Source organism: Salvia miltiorrhiza, unplaced genomic scaffold, assembly GCF_028751815.1.
Source record: "Salvia miltiorrhiza cultivar Shanhuang (shh) unplaced genomic scaffold, IMPLAD_Smil_shh original_scaffold_293, whole genome shotgun sequence".
NCBI lineage: Eukaryota > Viridiplantae > Streptophyta > Magnoliopsida > Lamiales > Lamiaceae > Salvia > Salvia miltiorrhiza.
The window spans coordinates 89928-110496 of record NW_026651522.1 but is presented as its reverse complement, the minus strand read 5'-3'; the positions used below and the strand labels follow the sequence as shown (position 1 = coordinate 110496).

General features: G+C 35.9%; 2 protein-coding genes across 3 annotated transcripts; one reads left to right on the top strand and one right to left on the bottom strand.

The window, feature by feature from the left end:
- The first annotated feature begins 702 nt into the window (after positions 1–702).
- On the top strand, positions 703–2557 carry LOC131003906 (uncharacterized). 2 transcript variants are annotated; one of them, XR_009094856.1, is made up of 3 exons: positions 747–1226; positions 1328–1950; positions 2020–2557. XR_009094856.1 is itself a non-coding variant. In XM_057930476.1 (2 exons), the coding sequence occupies exons 1-2, from the start codon at positions 960–962 to the stop codon at positions 1445–1447; spliced, it is 387 nt and encodes a 128-aa protein (XP_057786459.1). In that variant the 5' UTR covers positions 703–959; the 3' UTR covers positions 1448–2557. The 2 variants fall into 2 exon arrangements, 1 of the variants encoding a protein (XP_057786459.1); XM_057930476.1 differs by having other exon boundaries at positions 703–1226; positions 1328–2557.
- Positions 2558–2615: 58 nt separating this feature from the next.
- On the bottom strand, positions 2616–10464 carry LOC131003905 (diacylglycerol kinase 3-like). Its single transcript, XM_057930475.1, has 12 exons — positions 9778–10464; positions 8099–8221; positions 7849–7986; positions 7671–7756; positions 6769–6856; positions 6327–6402; positions 6161–6243; positions 5504–5574; positions 4882–4959; positions 4651–4738; positions 3741–3857; positions 2616–2976 (listed from the first exon to the last, which is right to left on the bottom strand). The coding sequence occupies exons 1-12, from the start codon at positions 10111–10113 to the stop codon at positions 2818–2820; spliced, it is 1443 nt and encodes a 480-aa protein (XP_057786458.1). The 5' UTR covers positions 10114–10464; the 3' UTR covers positions 2616–2817.
- Positions 10465–20569: the final 10105 nt, after the last annotated feature.

Genomic DNA, 20569 nt, shown 5'->3' with positions numbered 1-20569 from the left:
GGTTTCTCAGATTTTGAATGTCAACATTTTTTTTTTGCATACAAATAAACAAAGTTCTCCTTTGCATACAAAGACCTCTATTCAAATTGTGACCTATGTATATTGAATTTTGCAATTCCACTTGAAATTTGCTACTAATATACATCCTCATCCACTTCTAGATAAATGATATAGTGTGTTCCGTTAACATAGTTTTGGAAGAGTTTTTTGTTTAGTAGCTGAGTGGAACCGTAGAAATGTAAAATCATAATATGAGTATTTTCCAAAAAAATTTGGAAGTCTGACTAGAGATTTTATTTGAATATTCTTGGTGGTCGAAAGCTATGGTCAATATGATTTTCTGATTCTAGGACAAATTATTAAGTAGAGGAAAAGTCACGATGCTTAATGTTCCCAATTTCATTCTTGTTATATGTATATTTACGGTTGTGTTGAGAGCATAAGAGTGGAATTATGAGGGTGGTTTTAGAAGTGAATAGATATGGCAGTTTCAGACTTCAAATTACCAAATAAGATTGCAACTACACAAGAAGGATGCTTTATGTTAATTCTGCCGTATACTTTATTTTTTTCTCTCTCTTCATAGTATTAGAGAGTCCTTCTCAGCATTGACTTAATCACCCTGTTAGCGGTAGCATTCTTGGAATGTCCACATCGTATATAGCATTGTTTAAAATCCAGTGAGAGACTTACTTGATTGAGGAGACATTGTTATATAATATAAATGGATGAGAGCACATGATTTTGGTGGCTTCTGTAGAAAGTGATCATGTAGCTTACCAATATCATGAATTTCTCACATTCTTCTCCTTTTCACATTATTCTTCTCTACATATTTCATATCAACAATATTCAAGCTCATGTGGTGAACTCGAACTCAAACCAAATGCAAATACTAGTCATTACGGGTGGTAGTTCTGGACAAGAACTCATCTTTCGACACTCTAGTAAACTTGTGCATGGATATGCCGACTTCCGATTTCTACTCATCGCGTTCAAATTATGAAACGAGATTGCAACTGATCATGAAGGAGATGGACTCCGGTAATAACGCGCTTGATCATAATTTGGCAAGAAATGAAACACAGGCTACTGGATTTGCAATAGATGTCTTCCTCCAAGCACTGATCCAGTTGCCTTTCTCGGTCAACTACACATTTTGTTGCATTAATTCTAGCACAGGACAAATTTTGGATTTCGACATTATTCTCCAGAACAAATTGAAGGTAATGCAATCGCGACTTAATAACTATTTTTGGTTGAGCTCAAACCAAGTAGCGTTGTTTTGATGAATCTCATTCAGTTGGCTTGTTCCTTGTGATTACAGGATATTTGTGGCGGATACTACAATTTGGGCACCACGAGCAGATTATATGGATTTCTCGCCACCATATTCAGAATCAGGGATTGTTCTGGTAGTGAAAAACAAGAAACCATTTGCCCTTGAGATGGGGTGGCAATTGTTGTAGCCACTATGTTGATGGGGATACTTGCTCACATACTCGAAAATCAAGGATACTGCTCTCCAATACTAAATCTTGCCTTCCAAGACAGTACCATTCTATCTTATTTTCTAAAATGGCAGGTTGCTTTGCTTTTATGTCTTCATCTCTCGTTTTTGACAGGGAATATGGTCTCAACAACTGGTCAGTTATTGTGCTTGTGTTCTGGCTGTTCATACTGATGCAGAGCTTCACAGCTAACTTATCGGCAATTCTAACACTTGATCAATTGAAATTTTCATTTTCTGAAGATTACTATATGGGCTACCAAGAGGGTTCCTTCAGTGAATCAAATCTGAGGAGCTACTCATCTGTCCAGGGATTCCACGACGCTATGTGCAGTGTAAAGGAAGCAAGAATAGATGCCATATTCCTTACATGAAGCTTTTATTGAATCGATACAAATCTCAGTACAAAATTCTTGGACAATAGCCATGGTTTCGGATTTGTAAGCATTCCAAAAATCTTTTCCTTGAAATCAAAACAAGAAGATGTTATGATGAATGTTAATCTGCAGGCGTTTCCACCGGAGTCTCCCTTAGTTGGGCATTTCTCAAAAGCCATATTGAAGTCCGATAATGACTTGTATAGTAGAAGGAAAGGAAACTTGGGGCCAGGCTATTCATCACAAGATCCATTGTCATATTCAGCCAGTTATTTCGCAAGGGACCTCCAGCCTTACTCTCCAAGAATTTGCAGGATTATTCCTTCTTACTGCGTTGTTTGCTCTCTTCTGCTTCAACACATCTATTGGACAAAAACTCACTCATACCACGCAACACTTGGGAGTTGGGACTGACGAATTGGCTCACACCAATGCCAGTGTTCCTCCACCTCCCCCCACATAACAACTTTCTGAGTCAAAATACAGGACAAGGAATCCCGTGACTGATCAGGGATGAGTGGCAACACATATATATGTTCAACATTATATTTCTATTTGCATTTCAAATAAGGATCTTCAAGAAATATATATATATATTTGCATTTCATACAAGGAAATATACGCACAATTTCTCTATTTTTAAAGGACCCAAATTATTCTTTTGTTCAAACATTGCAGTGCAACAAGAGCTTTATGCTTATAGCATACTAGGAGTGACACACAGCAAAAAACTTGAAACTGGCAGCAACAGCCAACCCATTACATTAAGATTCAATCCTTGTGAATTAGCAACATCGTGACCGACTTTACACAATCTACTATCACTCGGGAGTCTACAGAATTTCGGCTTAAAGAATATATTATATGCAAAGCTAAAACAGAGATATGTACTGTGACTTGATGCTGCACTAAGCAGCCTTCTACACGAACCTATTCTGCCCTGACCATGAGGGATTGATTTGGTACTCTCTTGATTTCCACAAATGTTGAGAACTCCTTGTTCATGGGCTGTTTCCATGGTTCGCCATCCATTTGTAGGTATGACTTCTTCCATTCTCCTCCTCTGAGCTCGAACCGGATATCTGAAGCCTGGAGCAGTATCAAAAGCATACAACATCTTTTACTGATAATTCAAATTTGACTGCTTGGACAAACCAAGTTATCAAGATTTATAAGACATTAGATAAAGGCCTAAAGATTGCAGTAACTTCTCATATGTACCACAATTTCCTGCTTCCCTTAAATAGGAATTTGCGTGCATTGGATTGTCATAAAATCACTTTAGGTGGCAATAGACAACTTCACGTCACATGAAGATATTGGCCTACTAAAGGTCATCAGACCACTAGCTCGTGTAAGGCCAAATGCAGAAACGTTTCGTGAACCCAACCTCTAAGACGACCCTCAGATTCAGAAATTGTCGAAATTGTTTGATGTTATGTGTTAAGATTTAGTCTACAGACTTTCCACAGAGAAGACAGGGAAAATAATCAATCATTTGATGTTACTTGGAAACATATGAAGCTTCAGGCCACCTTTACCTATATTTTGCCCATACCACATGGATGTTTTGAACATCTTGAGATGGAAAAATTCAAGTAGAAGTTCAACGAGGAGAAAAGAAGAAAGTAGAAAACAAGAAAAACAGATACAGGGTGCAAAACTTGTAGTGAAGTCCCCCCCCCCCCCCCAAATATACAATTGCTTTTGAGAGGTGGAACAAAAAAAGATTATTACTCTGTCATCATAACTGGTATTAGATTAGAAGTGCTCTGTTTTCACTTTTCACCGACCCAACAAGCAAGATTAGTTAGTTATTTTTGTTCAATCTAGCTGGAAAAACAGTATAATACCTGGGCTATGTGTTTGGCAGATATTACTTCAGCCATAACCATCGAGGCATGCCATCCATGTTTAAGACCAAAAATTTCCAGACAACCATCATCAGGGTGAGCCTGAACAAACCCCCTCTGTGAAAAACAGAAAGGAGGAAGAACGAGAAAAAGAGAAGAGAAAAGGAATAAAAGATTCATCAGATTATAAACCATAAAATCCTCCTCAAGTGATCAATTAAAATTTACAGGAAAAATAAACGTGAAGAGATAAATAATTAGCAATTTGATATAAAATAGAGTTCTTGCATTTTCAGTAGAGATCATTTATAGGCATCAGTGGAGATGAAAAAGATGCCACCAGAATATGTATTATATAAAACCATATGAACTTTGATCTCACAAAAGAACAGGATAAGAGCAGGGGCTTTTTCCCTATCAAGTGTTGCAACCCCTTACTGTAATCTCCATCCAGGTGTTTCTTTAAAAAAAAAAAAAAAAAAAAAAAAAAACTCTCCATTTCATATCTTCATGGCTATTTTAAAATTTACCTTTGAAAGTGAAGAGTTCAAAGGAACATAATGTGACATTGAATAGGAGGAAATGTGACATCTAAAAGTGCTCCACAAAACAATTCCCTTTTCTAAGGTAAAAGACGAAAACATAAAGCAGCCATTGTAAGCTCGCTGTAGGGCCAAAAGAATTAAATTTAACACAGAGAAGGCAGAATGGCCCAGCTTGGCCTCTATTATAGGAAACAAATTTCTAGAAAAGTCTTGTGAAATTAACGATGCCATTAGGTCCTCAGATACAATCTAATAAAGCTAATCATGCACTCAAGAAAGCCACAATATGTACTTTGCTTGAACACAAAACAGAACTTATTAATGGTATCTTTATAAACAGCTGAAGTTGTGGACAATTTAAGTACCTTCTCTAGATAATCTGGTTTTAGCTTGCCCCAGGGATTTCTTCCACTTCCATAGCTAGGAAGATTAAGAACAACAATAGATCTCACACTGGAAGATACATGAGAGTTGGGTTAGTCACAGTATAATGTGTCCTAATCATATCTAGTACAAAATAATTAGAAAACTGCATAGAGCACTCCATTCATGATTATACAACTTAATTCGCTGCAAGTACCAATGATTAGACCAACCTCGATGGGACTGGGATTTGCTCCCACTTCAAATGATTCACCTTCTTAATGTAAATCCTCAAGATGTTCTTCAAAGACCTGGACAACAATGTGAAAAGCAGATTGATAATGATTGTCTTATTTTATTATCTCAGGACTGAACAAAACAATGTGAAGGTTACTCGAAAAAGACAGACAGAAGCGAACTTGTAAACATATTAGGAATTACTCCCTCCGTCCCGCTTCAAATGACCCAAAAAAATTGGGCACGGAGATTAAGAAATGTGTGATAAAGGTGTTGTAAAGTGGTGGTGGGACAACCCAAAAAGTAGAGTTAAATGCCTAATTTTATTTCTAAATTTGAGTTGGGTCATTTGAAGTGGGACAACCCAAAATAGAAATTGGGTCATTTGAAGTGGGACGGAAGGAGTAAGTTTTTTATGCAATGAAACAACTGCTGATAAAGAGCTCTCAGATGAGATTTCAATGATTCAAAAAGGGGGGGCACTTTGTGCAAGGACTGACAATCCTGTAGTTAACTGGTCAGCATGTTTGCTACCGTGACAAATCAGGAACATATTCCAAAAGGGACTTGAAAAGTAATGTTGAATGGTCAGTTTCAAGAATGTGAGTCAAAACCAACCTTAAACCTGGATAACTGCTGCATGGTGTGCAGAACCACCCTTGCTGGCAACTGTATCCAGAGTATATCATCTGCATTAGAGAGGCACAATTTTGAATTATGAAATTACAGAAATAATCTTTGCACAAAATTCATGGAAAATTGCATTAAGCAGCATAAGATGTTGCACCACATATATGGATTTTAGTAAGCGTATAAATAAACTCAAAGCCTTGAGTACTAAACTAATATCTGTGGCTGATTGACGCTGATTCCATGTAATTTACAAACTTAAAACAATGAGAAAGGAAATGATTAGGTTTTTAATATTTTTAAACAATCTGGTACCTAACCAATATATGCACTCACAAGCATATATTTCCAGATTATGAATAATAAGAACAAAATTCAGGAACTATAAAAATTAGACATAGTACAGTGAAATGGAATATTATTTTTTAGTTAAAAAGAAATATGTATTCTCAGCATATTTAAATAGTATATTAAATCCAAAGCTACTTTTGACAGGGAGCAAATCAGGAATGCTAAAAAGGGAATATGTAAGGAAACAAAAGCATCCTATTGAAGACCAAGGATCTTGATGTGGGATCATAATATCAGAATTTCATGCAATCTGTGGATCAAATCAGTGTTAGGAATTGGAGGAATGATCTTTACCTTATTTGAAATGGGACCCTGAGCAAGGTAAGGTTTTTCATTGCGTAAATGGTGGAAACCATAAGCAACTTGGGCATCCATACCTTCATAAACACACAAAGTATTTCATCAAAGAGAGTAGTAATAAACATATTAAAGAGAAAGAATTTAGCATTCAAATACAAACCTATGCTGAAATAATTATAAAATACTCCTTGATAACAAGAAACCTTCTCTGGAAGCTCCCCTTCAACTTCCAGTTCCTGCATAAGCACCCAAGTCATTGAGATGCTCAAACATTGAAACAGAAATATGCATAAACAAGACACGTGACAAGTCTAGCAGTGAATATTCCGTAAGAATGAGGCATGAAAACTAAAATGTAAGGATACTTAGGTCAGTAGAAGAGATCTTAGCTTAAGAACATCATCGAAATCAGTTATGCAAATAGTTTACCTAATTTTAGGAACTTGTTGGCTATTAACAGTCACACACTTTCAAGATTAGCAAGCAATTAAACAATGACAAATCCAAAGAAAAAGGCATGAGTCGAAAATTATAAGCCCCCGTGATTGAGTAAAAATGAATAGATACTCCTGAAAGGAAATAAAGATTAGTTAACTACAAACCTGATCAAGAGGCGTTTCTTCTGCAGCCTTCAGAGAATAAGGTAGCTCCAACTCTTCCCCAGCTGGCATTGATATTAAGACCTGCCAACTGCAAATTAAGGTGCATTTCATGATATTATCAAGGCAGTGCACTTCTAAAAAAGAAAAGAACATTAAAATTCATAACAAATATATTGATTACTTATTTTTTGTTTTTTGTTTTTTTATAGAGGGAATACTTATGTTTGTTTAATCAATCTTTTTTCTGCGGAAAAATGTTATTCTGTCAAAGTTGGCACATGAAAGAGGTTTTTGAGATGTTAAAAACCTTTTCTTCACGAGACATCAGAACTCAACATCTTCAGATGTACCACAAAGTGTAGAGATAATCCTTATTCAACACCAATATTGACAAATGAATAGCGTCTTATTGGTTATTTTCATCAAATTCACATTGCCACCAACTAAGATGTGTCGATGCTTTATTTTTACATCCCAGTTTTCTGGATCATGTAATTTCCCTTTGCAGCTTTGAAATAATTTTGCATTTTGGATTTGTTCAGACTTCAGAGATTGCTATCAAAATTACATATCCATCAATCATAAAAATGTTTTGCATAGCTAAACTAGAAACCTCTATATTAAGCTTCCAGTTGTGTTTCTAGACCAATCAATAAATAAATAAGTAAATTATCATCACATGAATGCCAGTATAGAATGGATAAGTGAAGCCTTTTGCCTTCTCTAACTGCGACCTACTGAATCCATCACATCACATCCCTCTCCTGACCAAATCTAGTCGGGGACAAGCACACACATATAAACATTTAAGAAATCAACTCCACCATATAATTATTTCAACAAAAATCAGTGCCACCCCCATGATATGAAAGATCATTGAAGTTAACAAACCAAGAGGTCACCTGTCAAGACGAGCAGTAGGACCATGGGCGACCTTTTCAAGGGTTCTTTTAACTGATGATTTCCAATTAAAAGGGAATGAGCCACCCTGCAAAATGAAATTTTGACGATTTATAAGGATTTTTAGGAGACTAGCTTGGCAGAAAGGAAATGTGAACATGGGCACATATGAAAGCATACCCAACCAAAACTCCTTGATAAGTCATTTCCAGTACCAAGTGGAATAACTGCAGTTGGCGGAATAGGAAGTCTGCCCTGTTTGTTGAGCTCCCCAAGGCACCCGAGAACCCAGCCAACAGTGCCATCACCTCCTGCCACCTGTATACATTAAGATCTTATATCTAAGTTGACCATAACTCATCCATAACAATGATATCTGCGGAAGGGTGAGCAGTAATCTGAAGTTGGAAAGCTAGAAAAAGATTCATACCACAATCTTAAGTTTCTCACGAGTTGCTTTTGCGCAGTTGTCTCCAAGATTAGCGAAATTCTCCAGGCAAGACAATCCATACTGAACAAATTCATGAGGCTTCACCTCTGAAAGGTCAAAAACCTGGTAGGATTTAACAGGGCCAAAAGCATTGCGAACTAGAATTAGACAATTAGTTGCATAATATAAACAGGATGAGTACCGAACTAAAAACTGGCAGTGCACTTGACCATTCTGCATTTTACAAGGCTGACATGTGATACTATAACGATGTTTATACAATAACAATTCAAATTTAACTGTTGATTGAATTTATGTTTAAAGACACCATTTTAAACATATTTGTATTCAAGTTGACATATCAACAGTATAAAGGATTATGGACGAAATGTTGTGAATGTGGTACTTAAATATATGCTTTCAAGCAATCTATAAAGCAACCATCACAGTAACATTTCATCAATTTCACGAAGTGCTAGCTATATGCAGTCCATAATATGCAGAAAGCCTACATACAATGGATATAAACAAGGCTATCGACAGTTAAAGGAAATATTATATGAGAAACAGAGGTTGAGAGGCAAGAGTTCAATGCAGCTATCGATTTCACCACCCATCCAAAAATGCAAACTACCACAATATTTAGTAAAGTTTAGATTGAACTTACAAACTCGAAATCAATAACCAAACAATGTCTGCTATCTAAAAGATGCTATTTTTGTAGTCTGATGTAAATATATTTGATAAGAACATTGAAAGGAGAATGACATAAAGCGCGTAGCATAAAAAAATGAACTAACTAAAAACGTGACTAGAATAATGACGACCTTTTCTTCAAGGCCTCAGATAAACCTTCACAGGAAATCTCACAAGCAATAAAAAGAGAATTCTAAAATAGAATAACTAGAGCAGTATTCAGTATTCTGCGGAACTTATAACCAATTTTGAGATACTATTATCAAAAACCTATATTTGTGCATGAAACTCAAAAGATTGATTTTTTAAAGGGAAAATTTATTGCTCTTCCTTTTTTTGAAATAAAAACCTCAATTGGAATTTCAGATTTTAATTGTGAAGTGGAAAAAGAAAAGGAATAGGTAGAAAACACGTAAAATTGTAAGGTATGCAATAATGTAAATTATTTAATATAATATGAATAGCTTCATTATTTATTCCCAGTTTTCTAATGAGAACCTTACGTGATTAAAGACAATTTACTTGCTCCAACAAATTCGTCTATATACGGAAAATGGTTTATTGTATGAATTTCATTGTAAAAAGTTTCTCTCTTTAAGAACAGACAATAATATTAAATATTAATAAATTAAAATAGAAAAAATAAGATCGAGAAGATGACTAGGTATAAGTTCTTAAAATAGGAAATCAACAAATCTGAAAGAAAAAAATCAGGTATGGAAGTGCAATTTCCAAATGAAAAACGCAGTCACACAAAATCAACCTAAAACAAAAAAGGCATGATCACAAAGAAATGATAATAACAAAACAAGAAAAAATAAAGAGGAAACATCTCAAACACACTGCAATTAATAAATTAAGTGCAACAACGCACACAAATGTAGTGATACTGACGCATATAATTGAGCGTATCTACTCCAGATATTATGGCGCACGCGTTCTCACGCGCTCGTGCACGTAACAAACTGCAGTCAAAATTTTACCTGTTCTTCACCCATGAGTTCCTGGAGCCGGGCCTTGAGTTTTGGCCCGTGCCGGCCGCCGCTCTTTGAATTGATGAACACCACAACCGGCCACTCCGCCGGCGGCGCGCCATCGCCACGCGCCGACTCGTAGTGCTGGAGCACGGCTGCGGCGGCGGCGTCCTTGGCCCGGATCGCCTCCGTGATGGCGCGGCGGAGGTACTCTGGGAAGGTGATTTTCTTCTGGAGGTCCTCCTTGTTGACACGCACGCCGGAGAGCGTGAAGCCTCGCAGGGAGCCGATGAGCGACGACCGGCCGGAAGTTGTTAACCGTCTGGGCTTGCGTGGAGGGGCCATCCACAGTGGTTGAATTTCCGATTCTACCCTTCGTCGGGGGATTACCTTTTCGCCGGTGGTGGTTAACTCGGGGAAATGTAAGCACGTGCGCAACGGTTTAACCTGTCGTTGAAACGGGCTATGGCTCGGGCTTTTCTCTCTCTCTCTTCTACTCTGCGTGGCTTATTTTGGGTATTTGTAGTCTGCAACAGGGCGCATCACTTGAAATTTGGGAAAGCGAAAAGGAACGCTGACAGCTTACGCGGCACGGGTTGTTTGAAGAAGCATGTAAATGAAATGGAGAATATTAGACGCACCACCAAACTATATACTATTAAACTCAATATGCACACGCTAATATTAAAACTGGTTTTCAATAATTCGTACAGCTGTTGAATCATTTTTTATGTGCCCGTATTGCAACAAAATTCCTCTTTGTTCACTTAAGAAATTAATTGCAAATTAGTTACGTACCCCAATTAGAATTAATCAAAATTCCAATCAATGAATAAGTCATATCGGATGCCCACAATAATAAGTCATAAACAAACTCACGCATGCCGTCGAATACTTACCTCATGGAAAAGTTACTACCACATTTCTTCTTGGAAGTTGTACGAGTCTTTGAGAATTTTAGGGCTTCTTTCGCTGTGTTTATGGAATGAATGTGATAATATTGTTATTTTCTTTTCTGAGGGAAATAATATTATGAATATTATAAATATTTTCTAAAGTAATTTATTAAAAATTCTAAAATATATGTTCTAAAAAAATGAGATTGTGGTGGTAATGCAATGGGTTTACTTTTTATTCTTTTTTATTGTGTTAGAAATAAGGAAAATTATTTAAATAGCAGGTCTCTTGATTATTGTAACGACTGTATACTGTATAGTGTATTAAAGATTGGTGGTATAACAACTGAAAAAAACAAGATTGGTCATATAAGAGTGATCATTAATAATTAGAAAATTAAATTCCATTAGTAATGTAATTAACTATATTACAGTAGACGACCCAGTTCAATTAAGTCTGATGGAGCTATGTTAGTTAACTTTATTTATATAATTAAGGTTAATTATATGTAAACATATAAAGTTTGGGTATATTTCGTGCATTTGCAAACAATTAACTCTATAATTAACCCTTTAAAAAAATAAGTAAATACATTTCTATTATTTTTGAATTAGAAGAATTACAAGAGGTATCTAAATATAATCAAATAAGTCACTCAAACGCAGGCGAGACCTCTACGAGATTGAACCCAGACCTCTCACAAAAAAGAGCATTTGGATGTCTCAATTTTGTCACTTGAACTAGCTAGGTCTCATTAACACTCTATAATTAACCTTTTATATAGGGGTGAGCAGAAACCGAACCGACAGTCAAAACCGAACCGAACCGAACCGTGTTGGTGCGGTTCGGTTCCAATTCTACTGGTTGTCGGTTCGGTTCGGTTTCAAAAATTAAAAACCGAAAAATTTCGGTTCGGTGTCGGTTCTGAGTTTTTGGTTCGGTTTTAAATCGAACCGAACCGACGAATATTAATATTTTATTAAATATTTATATTTTATAATATATATTTAATTTTCTAATATTTTTTTTTTTAGAGGTAAACTCATATATTATATATCGGAATGAGCAATACCTAGGAGCCATGACGGGAAGTCATTTCTCCAGATCATTACATTCTGAGAGGAAATAGCTAAACAAGCTAATTCATGGGCGACCGTGTTAGCGGAACGCCTCATGTGAAAGAAATCAACGACAAGAGAGTTCTTGGCGTGCTCAAAAACTTCCCAAAGCTCATCACTAAGGGACTCAGATCCATTGTATGTATCGTGAAGCACGTGGATAGCAAGAATGGAATCAGAGAAGATGACAATCGGTCCCAAGTCGCTCTCAAAACAAAAACCGATGGCAAGCATCATGGCATGTAACTCGCCCATGAGAACAGAAGTGGTATACCCTGCGGGGCGGCTCACAGCAGCGACAATCGATCCCAAAGAATTACGCACCACAAAACCAACTCCCACGCGCTGCCCTTCATCACGCCATGCGACATCAACATCAACCCTCAAAAAACCCAAGTGGGGCGCAGTCCAGAAACTTTCTCCCTCGGGAGGGAGGATGCGTTGCACAATGGTGAGTTTTTGACGAGCTTCTTGGTAGTTTAACAACAAAAGATCAGTCCCATGAACCCTGGCCTTGGCATCCTTAACTTTGGAGCCATGTTTAGCTTCACAAAGGATACGCCAAACCTCCCAAAGCCGAATAAACCAGCGCTCCAAAAGCTCCAGTCCACCATTCTCATGAATAGCATGACACAAATCAACCAGAGAAAGCTTCCTAAGATGCCGAATCACGAACCAGAACTCGGTGCTTTTCCAAAGATCTCTGACTTCGTTACAAAAAATCAAGCAGTGTGTCGTGGAACCCCAAGCCAAACGACACCAGGAGCAGATTCCATCTGTTGGAACATGGTGGCGAAACAAATTTGCGTTAGTAGCAATTAAGTTCTTTACAGCTCGCCGAGCAAAATGTTTCACTTTAGGTGGGAGGTTGAGAGCCCATAAGGTTTTCCACCAGGCACGTGAAGAAAGCGATGATGTGGATTCATGCTGTGAGTAGAATCCAACAGCGCATAAATATCCCGACTTCACGGTGTACCTGCCTTTCTCGTCGAACCCCCAAAATCTGTCGTCCACGCCTCTTCTTTCATTGAGTTTAATAGACAAGATACCATTAGCATGGTGTGGAAGAAAAGTTTCCCGAATCAAACTCACGTTCCAAACGTTTCCAGCATCAATAAAGTCAGCAACCTTAGAGTCGTTCATGGACGCAGAGATCAGGTTTGGTGCAGCTGCGAAGGTCCCCGGGATCCAAATATCTTGAAAGGAACGGATGTGATTCCCATCGCCAACCTTCCACCTAATTCCTTGTCGCAAAAGGTCACGACCCCAGCATAAGGAACGCCACAAATAGGAGCAGTTCGATGTGATTTTGGCTTCCATAACATCGGAATTCCTGAAATATCTTTGCTTAAGAATACGGGCCACGAAAGAATCGGGATGCTTGATAATCCTCCATATTTATTTCGCCAAAAGAGCCTGATTGAAATCAGAAATTTTTCTAAAGCCCAAACCTCCAACAGACTTCGGTTCACAAAGTTTCTTCCATCCAGACCAATGCATGCAGTTTCGTTCCTCATTCTCACCCCACCAGAATTTTCCACAAATCCGTTCAATATCATCACATATGCCGTACGGGATTTTGAAACAAGACATGGCGTAAGTGGGGATAGACTAAAGAAACCCTAAGTGAATTTGAAAATCTGACTCCCATTCTACTCTAGCGAGCAGCGCCGCTCCTCTCTCCAATCTCCAATTTCCAAGTTTCGCTTCCAGCCCGTCGTCCGCCCGTCTGCTCGTCGCCGACTCCAGCTCAGACCAGCCGTCCGCGTCGCCAACTCCAGCCCAGACCAGCCGTCCGCGTCGCCAACTCCAGTCCAGACCTTCCGAGTTCCGCCGTTCCGCGACTCGCCTGCCTCTGCCAGTCCGAGTCACCGCGGCTCGGCTTCCAATTTCCAGCGGCAACAACGACGTCCCTCTTCTGGCGGCAGCCCAGTCGACTGCCCAGAGTCCCTCTTCCAGTCGACACAGCGGCATCATAAGCAACTTTTGCTGCTCTTTTTCACCAAACTTTCTGATTAGATCTCGCTCTCATGTACGCATATGTATTGACTGTATGTGTGCATATGTTTCTCGTGTTTGGTTTTATTATAACAAAATGACTACTAATTGGTTGTCTGAGTGATCTACGTGATCATTGATGCGAAAACGAAGTAGTATTTGCTGGTGATGAATTGGGCTTCCATAGCTAGAGATAATTGCATATGTTGTTCATGGTTTCTCTTCTTCAAGTTTTGTCAAATAACATTGAATTGTCGAGATAATTTGTAATATCAATCCTGTCTCAGATCGAGAAATGTTAATCCTATTGTTATAAAAAGCAGGGGAGTAGCTATAACATTCCGATTTGTGGTCTAAAACATTATTTATGTACTTTATTGGGTGTTGGGGTATAAGTACGCACAATTCCGATTTGTGGTCTAAAACATTCAGATCGAGAAATGTTGGGTTTGGTAAACCGAACCGAAACCGACGGTTTTGCCGGTTCGGTTTTGGTTCGGTTTGGAACATACAATTGGTGCGGTTCGGTGCCGATTTTAGGCATCGGTTCGGTTTTCGGTTTTGAATTTTTGGTTCGGTTTTGCACCAAACCGAACCGATGCTCACCCCTACTTTTATATGTGAAGATTTAAGTTCTCGAAAAGGTCCTAATTAGCTTATTATAAATTATTATAAACACCCATTTTCAGCTAATGGGATCAATTTATCAATGTTATTAATCTTAAAATGGGATTATATGTATTTTCAATTCAACATTAGGGAAAACTAGAGTCACACGCCATAATGATGAGGGATGTAAATTGTAATAGAAATCATATTTAAATATTAAGATAATCTGTATATATTAATATACTATTACCTTTTTCTAAAGGGTATTAATATACTACTATTACTTAACAGATAAAATTTAATAATACATCAAATTTAGTACTACAAAAATATATCAATCAAATAATTAATCAGTTCAATAGAATAAATACTAATAGTCGACGATATTAATGTATTCAATTGTAAGTAGATAATATATAAAATTAGTTTAATGTAAAATAACTGCTGTTATTGATACATAGAAGTTCGGACATACAAAGAGTGAGCCTGCTCAATTACGAATTGATTTTTCCAAAGTTGGTAAAAGAAAATACTCGAATCTCTATTTTATTTATTTGTGGGTCGATGTTATGTTTTTAGTTGTACTAGCATTTGCACCTAGTATTGCGGTTCAGAGTCGAAAAAATTTTGAACTGTAACCGGTCCAATCGTTCTACTGAAGGGCCGGTTTTCGGGCCTGAAACCGCCGGTTCCAGGCCGAAACCGTCGGGTTCCGTTTTTTTTAATTCTATATTTTTTTTATGAAATTAAATTATTTGTGTTGAAATTTCAAATTTTTACTTTATAAGTGTTGAATTTTTTTTTTAAATTACTCAACTTAAATAATATAATAACTTATAAATATATGTGTTTTTTAAATTTTGAAATTACTCAACTTAAATAATTTTGAAAATAAGCAACTTAAAATCTTAAATAATATAATAATTTACAAGTGTTAAAAATATAATAACTTACAAGTGTTAAAAATTCCTGATATTAAAGTAACTATTTAAAATCTAAAATATTGTAAAATGTATAAAATTCTTTGAGTTGTCCACTATTTTATTTATTATTTTAATAATTTTTTTAAATATAAAATTTAGAAGTGTAATACTATGAATTATAGTTTAACTTTTATTCAAACAATTATATACCCTAATAACGAATGATACATTAATAAAAGTAAAATTAAATGATAAAAAAATAATTAAGTACATTATTTGGATAGAATAAATCTTAATTAATAATTACATATAAAATTAAATTGAAAAAAATGAAAAATGAATTGAAATGGGGAATTTAATGATGGTTTTAAAAAAAGAAGAAATTAAGTACCTTATTAGGAAGAAATAAATCTATGTGCGCGGTCCGCCGGTTCACGGGCTGAACCGACGAGCTGCGGTTCAGAAAATGGAGGTCTGGTATCGGCCCTTGGCTGTAACCGGTTCTGGTTCGACACCGGCCCGCGGTCAACGGTCCGGGCCAAAACCGACGGTTCCGATTAGCCCATGGCAACACTATTTGCATCCGTCAATGCACGGAAAATATTTTTATATTCTATATTTATATAAATTGATATCAACTCAATTATCATATTTATAAATATTATAAAAAATATTTTTAATTAAATATATTTGAGTTGAATATTAAAAAAAATAGAAAAATTAAGAAAAATTCACAATAATAAAAATCGATATTATAAAAAGACAAAAAAGATATAAGTTTAAAAACTAAAAGTGAAAATTTAAAAAAATAGAAAAGAAATGAAAAATAAATTTATTCAAAAAAAGCGGAGAAAGGGGAGAGAATGTTTTAAAATTTAATCTTTAAATAAATATACTTTTACATTAAATCAAATATTTACATAAAATGGAGTACTATCAAATTAAAGCTCTTGTCGTGATCTTTAATTTGGTATGCATATTAAATATTTTATAATTAGTCGAATTTCATAATTATAGAAAGAAATAAAACCAAAAATTAAAAAAAGATAAGAAAAAAATTAAAAAGAAAAACATAATTTACAAAATAATTTTTTTATTTTATTATAACTATAAAATTGCCACTTAATTTTAAAATTGATTTCAAATTGAAAGTTGTCTTTTTAATATAGCATAGATATGTGTTTTTTTAGAGGGGGTATAGATATGTATTTTGATTTACTTGCTTTTGAATAAATTCTAAATCGATGATATATAAAATAGTAAAATACTATCACACTACAAAAAAACACCGTTTTACCAACGAGATTTACCGGCGGCAGCTCCGCCGCCGGCGATTACCGGCGGCTTTCCGACGACCGAGCGGCCGACCCGTTACTTTTAAATCTACGGCGTAAATACCGGCGGCAAGTGGTTGAACCTGCCGTGCACTTGGGAAGTCGCGGGTTCAAAATCCTTTGAAAAAGTCTCCAAGAAAACATCAAGCGATGAGAAATCTCATCTACAAACAATGAAGTCTAGGGTCAAATCCCATCGCTCTTTCTCCCCCATGTCAAAATAAAAAATAAAAGTAAGAGTGCCTCTAACGCTGAACTAGAATTCTAGCTTCTAAATTCACATTTACTTCAATAATAGTAGTAAAATATCTGAGCCAGGTCAAATATCGATTAATACTATGACTTGATATAGCCCGCGATTTTAGACCATTTCGATCTGTTGGATTATTATACTACTAGTTTTCTTCATTTTTTGGCTTTTTATGATTTTGTAACCTCTATACAAAAATTACACAGGACTATTTTTAGACATCGGTATGTATATCTAACCACAAGTTAGAGTAAAATGATTTTTTTGCCTTTGAGTTAGAGTAAAATGGTGGAAATGGCAAATATTTGTTAATCAAGAAAATCCAAAAGAATAAGTTAGAGTAAGTTAGAGTGAAAAAAAAGTTAAGTAAAATGTCTTTTTTGCCTTGAGTTAGAATAAAATGATGGGAAAATGGCAAATATTTGTTAATCAAGAAAATCCAAAAGAAAGAACAAATTAATAAGGGGTTTTAGCAAATAAAATCAACAATTATTTTGAAATTGTAATCTTAACTTCACTTTTGAAATGTGCAGAATTAAATCGCCATTTTTTCAATTTTTGCAATTTCGTCCCTCTAACTTTTTTTGTTAAGTAAGAGCTTATGTGAATTAGTAAAGACGACGGCGTTTTTGTGAGACCTAAATAATGTCATTTCATATAATTTTAATTAAAATTTTCCTCAAATTATTAAGAGATTGTATTCTGTATCAGCACTATAATCTCTAATATTTAGCATTTTTACTGCAAACGACGTTGTAACATGAATATTACGTGGCGAACTAATTCACGTAAACTTCAACTCAATAATTCGACGATCAAAAAAATTTAGGAGACGAAATTGCAAAAACTAAAAAGATGATAATTTAATTCACCACACTTCAAAAATCACATTAAAAATCCAATTTTTAAATATTTCGTTATTTTATTTGTCAAAATCTCAATTAATAAAGATTAAATATAGTCTTGAGTCGAAATATTATATTCCTAAATCACGCATATAATTTTTGTCCATGAACGTTTGATCTAATCATAATTAAGAGCATTTTCAACGAGTAGAAGAATTATCATTCAGAATGTGTTTGCGATGCCATCAACAAAAAATTGAAGATGAAGAGATAACATTGAAAATGCTCTAATAGGCGGCCTAAATTGTGCATATACGGGTTTATAGCTAGACTACAGTAGCTACTCCCTTTCATCGGGTTGATTTTAGGCTGATATATAAAATATGGTGCATGTCGTAGAATTTTCAACGTTCGCGATAATCTGTGGCACATACAATTTGATATTTTGATTGCATAGAAAGAGAAATTAATTTTAAATTATTCAATGCTACTTTTGAAATATATATTGAAGATTTTTCCTTCCATTTGTATTATAGTAGTTTTCTCACATTTATGGCTGATGTAGTTTTGGTATATACCAAAATTATTTTACGGTATTTACCAAAATTATTGAAGACTACAGTAGCTACTCCCTTTCATCGGGTTGATTTTAGGCTGATGTAGTTTTATCACATTTATGTGGATAGTAGTCCCGCTTTCGTGCGGCTATTTTTTCACATATGTGTGGTGTAGAGAGCACTCATCACCTGCATGCAGTGTAATTTTCTCACCTTTGTGTGAGTAATATAGTCTCGTTTGCATACCAATGACTTATTTGATTATATAATAAATATTTCTTGTAATTTCTCAAACAAAAACAAAAATCTATATAATTGGAATACGTAGTGTCGTTTTGCTTTGTTGTATATATTCTAATTAATTTTACATCTGCCGGCCTTGTTACACACTTACACTAATCTCAAGCTTAATATTTTCTATTTTTATATATATACACAGAGAATCATCGGCGTTTACAAGCACAGCAAAAGCCCCTTTTCAATTTAGTATTTTATTCATTCCCCAAAAAACATAGAAATATTTAATATTTGAAATTGGCTTTCTCATTTTTTTATAGTTATTTTTTTGGAATTATTCACGCTTGAGACAGTCTGGCTGGAGGAAGAGACGAGTTATTAAATGAGACAGTTGGTGTGTTAAATTCTGGACAATAAGGGTTGATTATTATTGTGATAGAGGAATTATAATTGTGAAAGGAAGAACACTATATTAAATGTATAAAGTTATTGTTTTTAGTGAAATTAATTGTATTCAAAGAAATAAAATTTACAATAATGTAAAACTTATATACTAGATTTATTCAATAAGGTATGAATTCACCGTAAATTTATACAATCAAATGAAATGACAGAGAATAATAGTCCATTCACATATTAAATAAGAATTAGTACGTTCGTGCGATGCATGGTAAAATTGAATTAAGGACAAAGCTGCAGATTGGTCCCTAAATTCGCCCCCTAGAGTGTTGAACCCCTCATACTCGGTCAAGGCGCGTTGACCTCCCTGAACTCCCGAGAAAAAAAGTGCAACTAAACCCACGAGTTTAACGACGGCGCTTTTTATTTATTTATTATTTTCTGGTCATCTTCTCTGGCTGGATTCCTTCAATTTTCCGGCGAGAACCACTGGCTCGGACGGCCAAGGATGGAGCGCTGCCGCTCGCCTCCCCCTCATCCCTCTCTCGCGTTTCCGGCAACGGATCTGTCTTCCCTCTCTCTCTCTCTCGGATCTCTGACAGCAGACGACCAAGGATGGAGCGTTGTCGCCGCTCGCCTCCCCCTTATCCCTTTCTCGCGTTTCCGACAATAGATCTGTCAAACCTTTCTCTCTATCATCTCCGACAACGCCGGACGGCCAAGGATGGAGCGCCGCCGCTCGCCTTCCCCTCATCCCTCTCTCGTGTTTTCGGCAGCAGATCTGTTTTTTCTCTCTCTCTCTCTCTCTCGCATCTCCGACAACGGACGACCAAGGATGGAGCACCGCCGCCGCTCGCCTCCCCCTCATCCCTCTCTCGCGTTCTGACAGCGGATGGCCAAGGAGGAGTCGTCGCTGCAGATCTGCTCCGGTTACGCCTCATATTTGGTTGGGGTGGGGCGCTCGTTGGAGAAGAAGTGGCGCCAGCAAGATTTCCCCTTTCGACAGATGAATGTCGCCGGAAAATTGAAGGAATCCAGCCGGAGAAGATGACCAAAAAAAAAAAACAAAAAAAAAAACGTTTAATGGCGTTAAACCACAGTTAAACTCGTGGGTTTAGTTGCACCTTTTTCTCGGGAGTTCAGGGAGGTCAACGCGCCTTGACCGAGTATGGGGGGCTCAACGCTCTAGGGGGGTCGAGTGGAGGGACCAATCTGCACTTTTGCCCTTGAATTAAACGATATGTTTAAATAAATAAATATAAATATTAAACAGAAACAAAATATAACAAATGCAAAATATGTTTAAATTTATAAATGCAATTTTCAATTATGTATAAATTGTAATAATAATTATAGTTATTAAATTATTTTAAATTATTTGATAATGAATATTAATATTACACGTTATTATTATAGAGAATTTCACATAATAATAATAATAATAATAAATAAATATTTTTCATACATAAACATAAACAAAAAGTTGTGAAATTTTAATAAAGAAAAAGAAAATAAAGTATTTTAAAATTTTAATAACCTATTCGTTTTAAATTCATTTTTAATGGTTTTTATACCATATTAAAGATCTTCTGCCGAACTTAAATTAAGATTCACATTGAATGTTTTTTCATAAA